Source organism: Pteropus vampyrus, unplaced genomic scaffold (genome assembly GCF_000151845.1).
Source record: "Pteropus vampyrus isolate Shadow unplaced genomic scaffold, Pvam_2.0 Scaffold4, whole genome shotgun sequence".
In the NCBI taxonomy this organism is placed as follows: domain Eukaryota; kingdom Metazoa; phylum Chordata; class Mammalia; order Chiroptera; family Pteropodidae; genus Pteropus; species Pteropus vampyrus.
The window spans coordinates 3,973,069-3,990,398 of record NW_011888785.1 but is presented as its reverse complement, the minus strand read 5'-3'; the positions used below and the strand labels follow the sequence as shown (position 1 = coordinate 3,990,398).

At 34.1% G+C, this 17,330-nt stretch overlaps 1 protein-coding gene across 1 annotated transcript in view; it reads left to right on the top strand.

Annotated features, from left to right (window-relative positions):
- Positions 1 to 17,330, top strand: part of BZW2 (basic leucine zipper and W2 domains 2) — a 60,475-nt gene that overhangs the window by 6,671 nt on the left and 36,474 nt on the right. The window contains exon 2 of the mRNA XM_011362849.2: positions 13,737 to 13,801. Within this exon, the coding sequence (XP_011361151.1) occupies positions 13,744 to 13,801 (58 nt within the window). The 5' untranslated portion in view covers positions 13,737 to 13,743. The remainder of the gene's footprint in view (positions 1 to 13,736; positions 13,802 to 17,330) is intronic.

Here is a 17,330-nt window from a genome sequence, read left to right as displayed (position 1 = left end):
CAGGAAATTTGGTAATGGACATTTTTTTAAAAAGGAAGAGAAAATTATATACTTATTAGAATAGTTTTCCCTTTAATACAAAATGATTTGAAATTATCCAAAATAGCTAGGATATAACTAGCCAAAACAGCTAGAAAATTAAACAAGAAGGAATTTCTTTGTGGAGTTTATTTTGCACATGAAATGTCTGACTATCCTATCCATAGAACCTGATCTATCCCTTAAAGGAATTTTAGGATTTGTTATTCTCTCAATTTGACTTTTTTCCAATTGGACTGTTTTTGTTTTGTTTTGTTTTGTTTGCCACTTTTATGGATGAATGTAATAAAGACATTGCTGAAGCAGTTAAACCTGAGAGATTTAATGACTCCAGGATTTAATAATCAGATTACTGTGAATCATTTTAATGCAGAATTATAGTTATCATTAGGAGTTCTCACAGTATTTTTTCTTTGTATCTATTAGGGAAAAGAACACATGATGATTTAGAATAATTTATAACTTTGTAAATATAAAATCTACCATTATTAACAGGGTACATATACACAAGACTATTTTTCATTCGTAGCTCACTCCGATGGCTATACTGAGGCCATGGGTCTCTTTAGCAGGTATCTTTTAGGCAGTAAAATGCCCAGTGGAATGGTCTGGCCTGTTCTAAGTTTGGCCTGTGTTGAGTGAAGAATGCCAAAAAATGTTCTAATCATTATATTTGTAAACTATCTACTTTGAAAATAAAAGTTTAGATAATTCTCTGAATGAACCATTCTTTTTAGTAAATGCCAAGAGACAATGCTAAATTCTTTCTGGATTTTTGATATCAGATGTATCTTTTGTTTGGTTTATGTCAGAAAGAAAGAAAACAATGTAATGATTCCATGTAAGGAAGAGTAATACTCCACCTTAATATTTAAACTCTAATCCTTTGGCTATCTTTAATTCTCTTAATTATGGAAATAATATTTTATTAGGAAAACAATAATTACCTAAATCTGTGAAAGATTTAAAGTTATGTTTCCACTTTTCATATTTCAACTTATTTTTACATTGGGTAAAGAAAGACTTAAAAATAATTTTTAGGTGTCCTTTTACTTTCGAGAACTTCTAAATAAATCTCAAAACCACCAGGCAGAGGTGAATAATAATAAGGAATACTAACTCTTAGCACTATAGGGAACATATCATAAGCCACTATGGCCTGTGCATTTTATGATATTCTACTGTCATCCTCTTCGTATATTCACACGAAGGACTTTAATAATTTTAAAACTAACCTTGATGGCTTCCTGGATTTGTGATTATTTCTAAGGAAAATAAAAAAAAAGAAGATGACATATGTTGTGTTCTTTTTCCTCAGTATACAAGGTAGTAGAATGGGGTTATTATAAACAGGAAGGAGAACCTCAAGTTGACGGTACAGAGGAAACTGCTGGCTAGAGGAAAGGGATGCAGGGTGTGAAGATTGCGTTTTTGTTAGAGTTGAGCCTCAGTAGGAAACAATTTGAGAACTGGCTCCTGTCATTCTAGAAACCATGGTGCCATAAATTTCCTACTATTAACATGTCCCTAAGAGGCAGGATTTTTGTTAAATCCTCTCACTAAAGACTTTTTTTTTTTTTTTTAATAGAAATCCATGTAGAAATCTTTTGCATTTTGGGGGAAATATATGCTAATCCAGTTTATCCAAGTGCTGAACTAGACTTTAAAATTAATATTTATTCTTTTTTTCTATCTAATTCTAAACCATAAAATCTGAGGCAGATAATGAAAAAGCTGCCTTCAAGAGTCATATAAATAATTTCCCAAGATACTGCACCAACTTTTGTAAGCAACTGGGAAAGGGCACTGAGTAGAGACTGAGATAGTCAGATTCTGGCCATGACTATTCCAGGCATGTTCCAGGCATGTAAGCCCCTGATGGATAGGGATTTTTCAGTTTTGGTCTCTGCTGTATCATTAATGTTAGAATGCAGTGCGTGACTTCAAGCAAGTGGTGTGACATCTCAGAGCCTTACTGGAGTGTTAGATGAGGGTCTGGGTTTAGGGCCATGGTTTTCAATCATGGATAACAATTATAAGCGTAAAAGCAAAAAACATTTAATTATTAAAACATAAACACAATTGCAGCTCAATGCATGTGATGTACTTTAACATACTGGAGACCAGTGATTCTTATTAATTCGCAGTGCCAGACTTTTTGTGCAGTGCTTGGATCAAACCTCCACCTGCTAGAAAGTGAGCACCATGCAACTTGTCCGATTAGGCCCTGCTGCATCTCTATTAAGTAGTACCAGATGTATGTTTAGTAAATGAATACAAATGAATGATTTTCTATATGTTTGGACCTTTTTTGAAAAGTATACTTGAGAGAGTTTATAGTGCTCTGCTGTTTTGGGTTTCCTGTTTGTTAATTGGTTTGTTTGTTTTTTTCCTCCTCTCTCCTTTAATTTGTAATGTGTGGTCTACTCCTATAAAATTGCATCGGAGTGCAATCCCATATCATCCATGTCTCATTAAATCCAAGGCTTGGCTTTGGTATTTATCCAGTTCATGCTCTCCTCGTTGTGCAATAGGCATGTGTATGATAAGTAACTTTTTTGTGTATACAACTCTTCACATAAAACTTCATCTGCTAGACAGGCTTAGGCAGGTTCCTTCCTGGGAGGATGGAGGATGCGGGGAGGTGGGATTTGGTCATGAGAACTCAGAAATGAAATGTTTGGATGCCTGCCTACCACCTTTGAGCATCCTGAAGATCCATTACCATGGTTTCAAAGCAATTGCTCCAAAGAAAGTATCTCACTAATTACCAGTCTAGGGTGTTATTTTTTCCCAAAAGATTCTATTTTCCTATCCTGCTTGATTAAAAGGCTAAGAGAGAAACACACTTCAATCCTCCTTGCCGTAATAACTTATTTTCTAACTTCCCATTTGAATCAGTAGTCATAAACGCTTCCATCAGCAACAAAATCAGCCTGCATAAACTGAAACTTTCTCTCTGGCCTTTGACACCACTCCCTGCAGATTTTTTTAAAGACTATCTTTTTAGAGCAGTTTTAGTTTCATAGCAAAATTAAGAGGAATGTACAGAGATTTCCCGTATACCGTCTGTCCACATGCATACATCGTCTCCTCCATTATCATCATCCCCCACTGCCCACCAGCGTGGTACATTCGTTGCAGTTGATGAGTTTATGCAATTGCTGAAGACTGTTTCATAGCACATGGTTTTATGTGCTTTTATGCTGTTAGTTTGACATCAGGGTATTAGTACTTTATAGTTTAAATGAACCAATTAAAATAATATAGAGAGACCATCTTGTTTTTTCTAAGCTTGAAAATACAATTTGATTCAAGGATATTTTTCTCTCCAGGAAAGGTTTCTGATTTTCCTAAAGTGATGCATTAGAACACATGGCTTTTAAAATAAATATACTAGAAGATGTCATTGAATAAAGTCACATAACTGCAAGTTCTAATGCAAGAAAGTTTTTTTGAAGTTGTGCTTGGGTGTAGTATTAGAAAAGATGATAGAATTGTATTGACAATTTTTTTTTCTGTGTGTGTGCACTAAAAAAAAAAAGAAAAGAAAGATTATACCATTAAAATGTGTACAGTGGCCATTACTGAGAATTAGAATTACAGATACTTTTTTTAATCTCTTTCTCAATTTTTCCCTATTTTTCAACATTGTGCATGAACTTTGATTATTTCATAATCAATGATCTTTAAGGAATTATTTTCTCTACAATAAATATTCGTTTTTTACATCATTATCAAATAATCAAGTAGTATGTATTATATTAAATGTATGATCATATATTAATGAGATAAACAAACATAATGGGTAACATAAAGCCATATCTTGGTAGATATGGACCTTCCAAATCATCACCTTGTAGGATTGCATATTTACTCTGTTAATAATTGAATTGATCAATAAATACTTTAAACTGCTCTTTGAAAATATATTCATTGCCTCTGAACACTATATAAAATATTCAGAAAAATATTAATCAAAAGGAGTTTTGATTAATGAAATCATTATTAGTTTAATTTATAGCTATCCTGCATTTAAGAAAGAAATTATTTGATTGGTAAATCCTGGGATATGTTTTCTAATCAGTAAGTTACTAGATAAATTTTGTACTTATATGTGTTTTGCTTTGATAAATATTTTTTAAATATATAGAAAAGGTAATGGCCTTTTTTATTTAAATTTTTTTAAAACCTTTCCTGTTTAGGAATCATATCTTTGCCTTTAGGTATTTGTTTTGGATTAGTAGAAGTTAGAACTTCTTATCTTTAAAAAACTCGAGTCTTGTTTTACATACCCGCACATTTTTTTCATTGTTGACTTTATTCTTTCTCTGATTGTGATCTTTAATAATATTCAGTTTTACTTGATATACTATTTTGTAAACTTCTGAATCGCTCCTCAATCAGGACTGCGATGTAGGAGAATATGTCCATGGCAGGAATGATCCGGGTGGTGCAGGGTGTGGTTGAGCAGTTCACAGCTCGCTTATGCCAGGGATGTTCTCTTGTCTAGGAATGCAGCAGAATAAAGAGCCCCCTCTTCTGATGTACCAGTAAGGGCATTTTTTGTTTTTTTAATATTTAAATATCTCATCCACAGGACAGTCAAATACAAAGAATATATTAACCAGAGTAATGTATTATAAGCATCTTGAGATTAAGAGTTGAGGGGGTTTTGTGCGTGTGTGTGGTTTTGTTTCCTGGTGAATGTAGTCAGTGCAGTAGGGTTATTTCCTTCTTTCCAGCTGAGCAAATCCTGAAGGATTTGAAGTTAATGACTTCTCTCTCCATGGTAAGGTTTATTTCTAAGCGGTCCCAGAAAATACAAAATTCCTGTGTTGGTCAGGTTCTTGGGCTTTTTCAGCTCCCCTAATTGTTCTCCTTGCACATGTTCATTCCCTAAAATTCGTATGGCTTGCAAAGTTTGCCTTTGCTCTCTGTGGTTCTCCGCATACATACGCACTTTTATTTCTGAACCATATGAGAACAGGTTGCATACACTTTGCCCCTTATTACTTATCCCTTATTATTTCACTGTGTATTTTCTAAGAACAAGATACTTCTTTTATAGAAACAGAGTATAATAATAAAATTTAATGAATTTACTATAGATACCATACTAATTACTGTAGTCTACACTGCAATTTTATCAATTATCTCAATAATGTTATATATATATGTATATGTATATGTATGTAGCCCCCCAACACCCCTTCCCCCCCAAGTGTAGCATCCACTCCCAGTTTGCATACTGTGTTTAGTAATGTCCTTTTAGTTTTCCTTTAATCTTTAAATTTTTTTTAAAGGCATTGACATTTTTGAAGAATACAGGCCAGTTTTGGAGACTGTCCCTAGATAGTGTATTTGTTTCCTCACGATTAAATTCAGGTCACGTGTATTTGTTTGGAATGCCACATAAACAATATCCTGCCCTAAGTGTAAAACATCTAGAGATATGGGATGGCTGTTGTCTCTTGGTTAAGGTAGCTCGTTTCTCCACTGTGTAGTTACTGTTTTTCCTTTCGTAATTTATGTGAAGATGCTTTAAGGCTATGTAAATATCCCATTGATTGTGAAGCACCCCTGCATGTGTATGCACACACACTTGTCAGGGTACACTTAGCATACATCGATGACTCTTGTGTGAATCAGTTTTTGGACAATGTTTGAAAAATGGTGATTTTCGAACCGTTTCCTTCTCTATTTATCAATTGGAGTCTGCTCAAAGAAAACTTTCCCTTCTGCCCAGTTACTTCCTTTCGCTTGTGCACTGATAAATTTGCTTTTGATCTTTTTTTAAAGCAGTTCTGTGTTTTCAAGCACAAGATGTCTCAGGATCATATTGAATCTTCTCTGCTTCAACCTTGGAGTCAGCCATTTATGCAAGAAACGTTGGTTTCTTTTAGTAGGAATGATATTTAGATCCTGTGACATACTTATTTTTATGTACAATATTATTCCTTATGACTTTTGAAATTGGTTTGAGCTTAAAGAAGAGGCTAAAGATATTTTTATTTAAAAATATATAATGATCTAATTATAAAAGTTACATATATTATAGAAAATACAAACATGTAAAATGAGAGGAATAAAATGTCCCTTGAACCTGCTGCTCATGTTGACCACTAGTGTATTTTATGTACCTAAGATCCTACCACATATATATGAATTTGATTTTTTCCTGTTTTTAGCATCACTGTTTTCTCCAAGTCATAAAAATTAAACAATTGTCTTTTTCATAAGCCAGACAGAAAAAATTAAAAATCACATGATATCACATATATGTGGAATATAAACCTAAAAGCAACAAATAAACAGAGACTCATGGACATAGACTAGTGGTTACCAGAAGACTGTAGAATAGTGGTTACTAGTTGGGTAGGCAAGGAAGCGGGAGGTAGATTGGATAAAGAGCGCCAAATATAGGGAAATAGGGAAAGAGTGAAGAGGGTAAAGGGGATCAAATATATGGTAGCTGAAGGAAACTGGACTTTGGGTGGTAAACACGCAATAGAACATACAGATGTCAAATGATAATGCACACCTGAAAATTATATAATTGTATTAACCAATGTTACCCTAATAAAATTAATTTTTTTAAAAAAATTGTTTTTTTTTCAGTCATATATTGCATTTTAAAGTTCCTTTTTTTCTTGTCTTTCTGTTCTTACTACTGTGATATCAGGAAGTAGGAAAGTGTCTGCTGATGCTCAGCTTTCTCTGTTCTACCTTCTTCAAATCCTAGATTGTTGCCTATTTTCTGCCTTCCCTTTGAATATCAGAGAATATAAAATTATCATTGTGGAAGCACATCAATTAGTATCAAAGACCGTAGGAAGCATTTATTTTGTATACTAATTATACTTTGGATTTTAGCTATGACAAGATACTCAGTGATAAATTTGTGTTCTCTAAACTTGACATCAATATTTGGCAAACATAGACGAGTCATTCAAAGAAAAATCTGTCTGGTTGCTGCTCCGGTATGTTTAGACCTGTGCGTATAATTTTTAACTCTTGAGAGCAAAGAACATGCCTCGTTTTATTCACCATTGTTTCCTCTTTAGTGCAGAGTTTTCCCACTTTGGCATTAAAATTTTGGACCAGATAATTCTTTGGGGGGAGGGGGGCGGGAAAGGGGAGGAGTTGTCCTGTGCATAGCAGCATTTCTGGCCTCTACCCATTAGATTTTAATAGCACCCCCCTCCGCCATGGCATGACAATCAAAAATGGGTCCAAACATTGCCATATGTTTGGGTTATTATGTCCCCCGGAGAACAAAATAACCCTTAAGTGAGACCACTGCATTAGTGGTCTGACATACAATAATCACTCCCAAAATACTTGATAGATTAATAAATATACTGAAACGACTGCTGGACAGTTTCTTGTTTTATGCTATCATTTCCTCTAAATTCTCAGAATTTATACTTTGAAATATTGTAGGTATGCAGTCTTATCTCAAAATTCTGTTGTAGACAAAAGTTTTAAGGGTCTTATTTAGAATAGAAGTTTTCTGGCATTTTGCTATTAAAATTCCCTAAATCATTATATTTGAGGAATAGGTTTTCCAGAAGCCAAAATATAGTTTATGTGTTTGTGTCTTTCAAAGTATTGAGAGCATAGAATGACATCAGCAAGATTAGATCATCTGGTGAGTTGTTGGGGGAAAGGGAGGGATCTGAAGGGATTCCATCTAGGGGAAGTGGAAGGGCCCAGAGAAGGGAATGTGCATGCCCTAGGGCAAGGATCCCCAACCCCTGGGCCAGAGACCGGAACTGGTTTGTGGCCCCTTAGGGACTGGGCCGCACAGCAGGAGGGGAACAGCAGGCAGAGAGCAAAGCAGCGCTCCGGAGCGCCATCATCATCACCTCAGCTCCACCTCAGATCATCAGGCTTTAGATTCTCATAGGAGCACTGGTCCCTGGTGCCGGAAAGGTTGGGGACCGCTGCCCTAGGGGACTTCTATTGCTGTGACGAGATTGTACATTAATACTTAAAATGTAACTTGCGGAATCTTCTATTTTTATTAAAAGGGAAGTAAAAAATCAGCATTCAGAAATAAGATAGCTATATTAATAAATTCGATAGTTTTGGAAATGTTATAATGAAAATTTTATCGTGATGCCTTTATATCTTAAGAAAAATTTAGATGGACATAGTTAACACTTAATGCTGTTTTTACACAGCACAATTCCTTTGAGCTTTGATCATTCTTTCCCTACAAGGTAGTTGCTTCGCACAATTTATGTTTCCACTATTAATGTCTCACGGGAAAATAAGCTGTAAATTTTTGAGGAGAGAACTGCTGTTACGTTTTGTGCTTAAGAAAGATTTTTGCTCTTTTATATCAATAGAGATAAGAATGAAGGGGATATGAATATAATAGTAATATTTCTATATTAAAGAAATGAATATTTGATTTTATTTAGAAACATTTTTCTTCTATAGGCTATCTGTTCTTTTAAATTTTTAATGCTTTTTTTCAATTATTGTAAATGCTAAAACACATAGAATTTGCTAGGAGACATGAAGCTTTTTGTAGAGACAGTGATTTTGATTATAGAGAGGTTGTTATAAAATCGTGATAAGGATATTAAACAAGCTAATGTAATTCTGGGCAACAAATTATATAGTATTATTCTAGGCATATATTTACTTTATTGCTATAAAGTCTTAATAACTTAAACTTTTAGAAAGCAATTTAATTATTTTTGCTTCTTTTGAGAGAATGGTGGTGCTACAGTGTTATTATCAACCCAAATGATTCCTGGATATGATAACTTTCTGTAAAGGATTTTATGATGTTTGTTCTTGCAGTTTTAGCTTTAATGGAGAGGAGAATAATTTATAATTATGGGCATTTTTTAAATTTTTTCTTTTTTATGGTAAATTATTTTGCTCATTTGGAGTATAGAATAAAAGGTAATTCTTAAGGCTTGCAAGTATACACAAAGTATTTCATGAGAATGTTGCAGCGGTGGCCGAATTATATTATGAGTTCGTGTGCTAGTGTTGTTATATCTCTATGAAACACTTTATCCTTGTGGGATGCTATTGCTACCCAATAGTTGTTATTATCTTAGGACCAAAAGATTTTTTTCTCTATTGTCTTAAATAATATTGACTCCACACAGAGTTTCACTTTAAGTTTGGTCCTTTTTCTTTTCTTTCCTGCTATAGCCACGTGGTTTTGAAACTTGGGCAAAGTGCTCCTCAAAGTTACTTGATTTGAAAATTATTAAATAATTCCTTTTTATCAAATTAAAGTGTGTTGGGCCATAAGGAATGCTTTAAAACCAGGGTGCCGAACATGATAGCCGCTAGCCCCACTGGCTATTTCAATTTTAATTTTAAGTAATGAAAATAAAAGGAAACAAATATTTAGTTCCTCAGTCACACTAGGTATATTTCAGAGGCTCGATAGCCACATGTATCTAGTAGCTTCCATATTAGACAATGCAGATACAGAACATTTCTATCATTACAGACAGCTCTAGAATGAGCGCTGGCAAACTATGACATGGGGCCCTAATTTAATCCACCACTTGTTTGTAAATAAAGTTTTATTGGAATACAACCACGATCGCTTGTTTCCATATTGTCAATGGCTGCTCTCAGGCTACAACAGCAGAATTGAGTAGTTGGAACAGAGGCCATGTGGCTCACAGAGCCTAAAATATTTGTTCCTATTCCTCTATAGAAAAAGATTGTGACCTCACGTTAGAGTATTCATATTCTTAAAGTTGGGGGTGTTTGAATAGCATAGTTATTATACATATAGCATGGATTTGTAGAACAACATATTATATAAGGCAGTTTATCATAGTTCAAAGATGAGCCAGACCAGAAAAACAATCTAGAATAGAGTATCAGGCCAATCCTCTGGATTACTAGTTAAGAACAGTCATTCTCTTCCAGAGACAGCTAGAAGGTAAGTCCTCTCATAGATCAGATTCTTTTCAAAAAGAGGATTAAAGACAATACATAAAAATGGTCAATCTACTCAAGGTGAGCTGGGCAACTGGCAAAATTGGTACACAGTCGGCACGAGGCCCATTCAAGCTGCTGGCCCATGGTCACACTTGGGCCCAGAGTCTGATTGGGAATGAGTGATGGAATCTGCAGAGGACGCAAGGACAGTTAGAAGATTAAGAATGAAATGGGGTGAAAGTTATCTAATATGTTAGACCTGAAAATCCTTCAATTAAACCTTTTATTTTATTTAAACAGAAATTTATTTTAAAATGTTTATTTCAGTAATAGAATACCTGCTTTCTAATTTTTGATTTTCATTCTAGTATATTTATGGTCTTTTATCTTGTGGGATATCCAAGGAATTTAGTCTCTTAGATAACGTGAAATACTTCAATCCATTTTATTTTAGCATTTTGCATGACACTTTTTAAAATGTTTTAAACTATGGAGCTTTTCCAATTTGGGTGAAATGTGAACTCATTTTGTCTATATGTGTTTGGCTTATAGTTTTTTTAATGGAAGCCAAATCATAAAGTATAGGTTGTACTCCCAAACAAATTTGTCCTGGAGGAGTCTGCTAAATACTGATTTTAAAATATATATATATTTTTTAATTAGTTGATTTCAAGTTGTAAATGGTAATGCAATCTGATGAAAGTAAGCTTTTGACATTGGCCTAATCGACTGTCTTTGCTGCTCTTTCTTTGTTACTTTCTCGGGTTTACGGTAGCACAGTTTTTTATTGAAAGTGCCCTTGCTTTTCTTTGGCCAGAGCTTCAGTGAGTTCCTTATAAAGGCTGACCCTCACTGGAGCAGATTATAATGTAGCAGTGAGAACTAAATTTAGAGGGAGGAAAACCTATGCTCTAAATAGTAACAGCTTAAAGGATAGAGACTTTAGGTGAACAGAGTATCTTCATTTAGTCTTTCAATACTAATAGGTGAGTCCCTGTGTATGTGTTTTAATTTTTGATGTTTTGTGTGTACATCAAAATCTTAGCATAGTTTTTTTTTAATGTTGTTTTTGTGTGATTTTCCACACAGTATATTGAAGGTGTGAAAAATAAGCCATCATAGGCTATGAAGAAACAAAACTTTTGTGTTTAGAACTGAAGAATGCATAAACAGAGCTAATGATTTTTATAATAGAGTAATTATCTCATAGGTAGGCTGTGTTTAGTGGTAATTCTTTACTAGCAGAAAAAATAGAAACGAAGTGCAAAGGTAGAGTTAATTGGGGAATCCTGTGTGTTTATATTCTGGACCCTAAAATAAAACTTTTAGAGAGAGCTCACACTTTAAAACTTTTTTTTATTTCAAAATAAAAATATCTTTGGCAAAGAGTAACTCCTTCCTTGCATGTTTGCCTACTAGAGAAGTTTCAGGCTATTTGTGCTATGTTTTATAATTTTGTTTTGTATCTTGGTATGAGAACTAAACTCTTTAGCAGGTATTCTCAATCACTAACACAATGAAACATTTTAAATAGTATTTGTTGTGTTTTGGGAGGTGTGACAACAATAAGAATATGCCAGCATCCATGTATATATATACATACATACATACATACATATACACACACACACATATACATATGCGTTACTTGTCCTTCGATCAAATACTTGCTGATCTAGAGTAAAACTGTTGAAAAGACCAACAGGGAAATTTTTGAATAAACTTTTGCAGTACATATATTGCATTAGAACTTCTATTTCCAGCATCTATCAAATAAAATGAGATTTCATTGGTTAAGTTCACTGCATTTATAACTATTTCAATATTTAGCTGCTGCTCTGTGCACAAACAGCAGTCACTTTCTGTACCTTTGTTTTAGGACGGTACCACTGATGTTTCACTTATTTCACTGTATTGTAAATTTGGGGATTTTATCCCCATAGGCTCTGTGCTTTTTGAGAGAATGGAGTCTGGCTTAGTCACCTTTATATCTCAAAGCACATTGTAGTAAGTTCACATTATAGGATTGCTAAAAATTCTCTCTACTTAAACCATAAAAGAAATTACTTTTGAGGTTCGTTACTTTATTTTTAATTAGTTTCATTTTAAAGTTATGATTAAAGTTTTCAATGGTAAACAAATTGCTCTCTATGTGAAGATAGAGTTTCATGGGCAGGAAGAAAGATTTGGTAATAAATTGAACAATAATTTTTCCATGTTCTTAAGATTTTTTTTTAAATTTTGAGACATAATTAAATAATTTACTTGAATACTGCAAATTTTCTTGATTGTTTAATGATGTAAGTAATGGAGAAAATCTAGACATTTTCAAGCCATAAATTTTAAAAACTTTGAAAGGTTAAATAATTTGCTTGACTATCTTAAGTGTTTGCTCTTCATGATTTTACCAATCTAGACATATTTTTAGATTATAATATTTATGCCAGAAAATTTATTCTCAATTTGTAAAATGTCTTACAGAGCAGGTATTTCACTTTTTTCAAAGATAATTTATTATATTTTTAATTGCATACAAAATCCAATAGAAGAATACAAAATATCTAAATTTCCACCCTCTGAGATAAACAAATGAAAAACCTAACAGTTTCTTGTATCTTTCTGAAATTTTGCTTGCTTGGAAAAGCAGATATTACATATACCCCCTTTCTAACTTAAAAATCATTTTATACCCTCTTATTCAACTTGCTTTTTCCCATTAATAATATGCCTTGATCATCTTTCCATATCGGTGCCACAGCTTATTTGACAATTATTTATTAAATGCTTACTCTTTATTCAGTGTTGTTTTAGGGCTAAAGACACAGTATTTGGTAAACCTTACAAAGTCCCTACCCCCATGGAGTTTACACTCTCATGGGGGGCAATAGGCCATGGGAAAACAGAGAATAATAAAACGGGTACTGCCAAGTACTGTGAAGGGTAATAAAGCTAAATAAGGAGGGAGAGATAGAGACCAGAGACAAGGGGCCCCCATTATTCGGGGTGGTCAGGGAAGGCCTCTTTGAAAAGGAGGCATTTGAGTGGGTACAAAGAGTAAGCCAGGTGAACGGCTGGGGAAAGATTCTTCCCAGGAGAGAGGTGACCTTTGGCACATTGGACGAAGAAAGGGCAATGCGGCTGGAGCACCGTGAAGGATGGGAAGAGAAGTAGACACAGGAAACACAATCAGAGAGGAGACCGGGGCAGATTTGCAGTACATTCAGATCTAACTCAGTCTTTAAAGCTTCATAATGCTCCATTTGATAGCTTGTTATAACTTATTTAACCAGACTCATGTTTATGTGTGATTAACTTTTATTTTTAATCTATGCTGCAACTAAACCCTTTTATACGCACATACAGACACACATGCACACACACGAATACAGGTATATTTGCATATATGTGTGGATAAGTATAGAATAACTACAGAATAAATTCCTAGTAATGGAATTGCTGGACCACAGGTTATGCACATGTAAATAGTTATAAATATTTATCGAATGCTTCCTCAATGTAGTGCATGGAGTTATGGAGTTTATCCCCTATGCCAAAGTTTATGTCTTTGGTTGTTTTCCATATGTCTTTTGTCAACACTAGATATTATTAAACTTTAAAACTCTTTCTAGTTCAATAGTCAACATTATGTCACATTTTTAAAAAGTATATTCAGCACGGCTGAAGTTTAATATATATTTATTAGCCATATGTTTTATATAAATTGCTTATTTGAAACATATAATCTTTATTTTCTTTGCTTTCAGAAATTTTATGAATAAGCATCAGAAGCCAGTGCTAACAGGCCAGCGGTTCAAAACTCGGAAAAGGGGTAGGTTGTGTGTATATGAGTGTGTGTACCCTTAAAGTTATAATCAAACTATGAAATTATGGAAGAATTAGAATTATCCTTGTTCCCACCTAACCTCACTAATTCTACTCTTTTGAACTCTGGATGTAGACTCAAAAGTTCTGTGATTAAGCCTCAGAACTGCCAATAGGTTAGGTGTTTGATTTTGGACAAGCTATTTGACTTGTCTAAGCTTTGTGTCTTTATCTACAAGATGAGGATAATTATATCTGTGCCTTACTCTCAGGTGAGGCTATGAAGGCAATTGATAAACTTTCCAAGTTTTGACATCAGCATTTGGTGTTCGTTTTCTTTGTTGTTTTTAAGAGAGTGTTGAAAGCAATGATGGTAAAACTATGAGAAAAGTATTAGGAAAAGAGTTTTTACCTTTTCAGAACTTAAGGAGTCAGCTTAAATTTACTTCCCTAAATATCTTTAAAACCCAGGATATTTTTTAAAATTTTATTTTATTAGTTTCAAGTATACAGTACATTGATTAGACATTTATATAGTTTATGAAATGATCACCCTGATTGCTCTTTTTCTCCTCTGGTTTTCCACCTAGCCTTTACATTAACGCTAACTACATTCCCTATGCCGTGCTCCCCATTACTGTGACCTATCTATCAACTACTAATTTGTACTTCTTTAAGTCTTCACCCCTTTCTCCCAGCCTCCAAACCCCCCTCCCCTCTGGCCATCACCAGATTGTCCTCTATAATTGTGGGTCTGTTTTTGATTAGTTTGTTCTTTCTGTTTCTTTGATTCCACATATAAGTGAAATCACATAGTATATATCTTTCTCTGTCTGACTTATTTCACTCAGTATAATAATCTCTAAGTCTATCCATGTTGTTGTGAATGGTAGGATTTTTTCTTTTTTTTTTTAATGGCTGAGTAATATTCCATTGTATGTATGAACCATAACTTCTTTATCTAATCATCTTTTGATGGACATTTAGGTTGCTTCCATATCTTGACTATTGTAAATAGTGCTGCCATGAACATAGGTATGCATAGATCTTTACAAATTATCGTTTTGGTTTTCTTTGGGTAAGTACCCAGAAGTACAATCACTGGGTCAAAAAGTAGGTTCATTTTTTAATTTTTTGAGGAACCTCCACACTATTTTCCATAGTGACTGTGCAAATTTGCAATCCCACCAACAGTGTATAAGAGTTCTCTTTTCTCCACATCCTCACCAACACTTGTTGTTCTTTGATTTATTAATGATAGCCATTCTGACAGGTGTGAGGTGATAACTCAGTGTGGTTTTAATCTGCATTTCTCTGAAGATTAGTGACCTTGAGCATCTTTTCATGTCTACCGGCCATCGAAACTCAGGATATTTCTAAGTGTCTTTTATTGTGGGAAGAGTAGTGATAGACCCAGTTTGAGGATAACTGGTAAAATTTTTATTGATGTGAGGGACTTCTTTTTATGTAATGTTCATCTTACCATCCTTTCTGTGTAAAGATTATTTTTTAAATGTTTATGTTTAATCAGTTTCGCATAATTATATGGAGATCCTCTTAGATTTGAAAATAGTTGAGCCGATACTTAATGGAGAAAATTTTTAAATTTGTATGAAACTTTCTGAAGTCCTCATTGCTGATAAGGAAGTGTAATGCCATGTAATGGTCATCAAGTGCTAAATTGTTGAATTGATAACCCATTTTATGACTTTGGCATTTCCAGTTGAGATATTAAGGCAGCACCTGCAGCTGATGTTCCCTTGCAGTGCTGTGTCTGAGGAAGTAGCGAGTCTAGTCATATAGAAAGAAAAAAGTCTCAATATAATAGATCATTTGGATTAGAAGAGTTTATGAGTCACTAGATATCAATAATGCTGAATTTAATTGTTCATGCTGCCTGCTGGAAAGCTTCACATTCCCAGTAAAAAATGAAAATGTAAAAATATGAAAGTAACAAAATGGTTATTTTGTGCAGTATTTCTGTTTTGTGCTTCTCTTATTTTTATTTATTTTTAATCCCCTTTCATCCCCATAAGCTGTCTAAATACAAGGATAGCATGAGCTGCTGCCCTCTATTTAGTCTTCTTGCAAAGTGCATCCCCACTGAAGTCTGGAATCTAGACAAGACTCTACGACCAGCATGCATTCATTGTCTTATCTTTCAAAGCAGTCATGGGGAAAAAATAACTATAAAAAAAATCATCATTGATGATTTGAAAAGCACTTAATCAGAAAGGAACAATATAGTTCAGAAACCTAATTACTGTTAAGGCGTGGTTGGGCCTAGTAATGTGATAATATTTAGTATATGCCCAACCGTGAGGTGCAAAAAGGTTTGCCGTCACCTGCCTGCTGAGGGAATGTGTTAATCTCAGACTTGGATCTCCAGCACTAGCAGCTTTATTAATAGTGTGACGCTGATTCACGGTAACTGAGCTCCAAAGCCAAGAGTGGGCCCAAGATGTGTTGCACAACAGCAGACGTGATTTGACAAGTAAAGTGGCCTTACAGTCAGCTTTCAGTTTTGAACCGGAAAGGTCTTCTCTAATTCTGAGATGGTTTGCCTCTGATTCATTTGGTGAGCAAGTTTATGCCTGTGTTTTATTGCTGTTAGACCATTCAGAAAAAGCTACCCAAAAATCTATTATATATCATTGGTCAGTTGATCTGGATTTCAGTAACTCAGGCCTGTCGGAGATTTGAGCAGCACTTGATCCATTTTGTGCTTGACAGCTGTCTGGAAAAAAAAAAAATGGAGTCAATCTCATTTTCTGCTCTTAGTCATAGTGGATTGCCTCCTGATGATTTGTGGTGCTTTGGCTTTTCTTTTGCTATTATGATGGAGTTGGGTTAGATAAATGGTTGGCATTTTTGTAAAGCTGAGGAGAAAAAATGAGGATATTTCAAGGTCATCTGTCTTCCATTTGAAAATGTTTCCTAGCAAAGCAAATGTTCTTCCATGCACAAGTTAGTACAAAAATGTATTTTATATTGCTTAACATTAAAATTTAACATTATGGTAGAACATATCATGCAGAACTCTATTCAGACTGTCTTTATCTTTATGAAATATGAACATCTTATTTATGATATCTCCTTCAAAGGAAATATGTTTTCTAGTGTGGCTTGTGGGAATCTAAAGAGATGAAAAATTGTCCCCTGATCCATTGTTATACGTAGCTAAATGAAATATTTAATAACTGAAATGACTTCCTATGTAGGAAAATTAGATTAAAATTAGTGAAAATAAGAGGAAAAAAAAAAATGCAGGCATTCAGAGTGACTGCTGACTCAGAATTCTCCCTGAGACTTTAGATCTGTGCTAGCAGTTTTAAATCACTCTTAGATTTACAGTAACTGGTGTTGGCAGCTAATCAAGTAAAGCTTTAAATGTTTAAATATATATGTAATATGTGTGTGTGTGTATCGTTAGAAAAACCAGGGTAGTTCTTATTCACTTACTATACTTCAGTGACCATCAGAAGGGAATGTAGGTTATGTTATTTGTCACTTAATTAACAGATCAGAAAAATGCT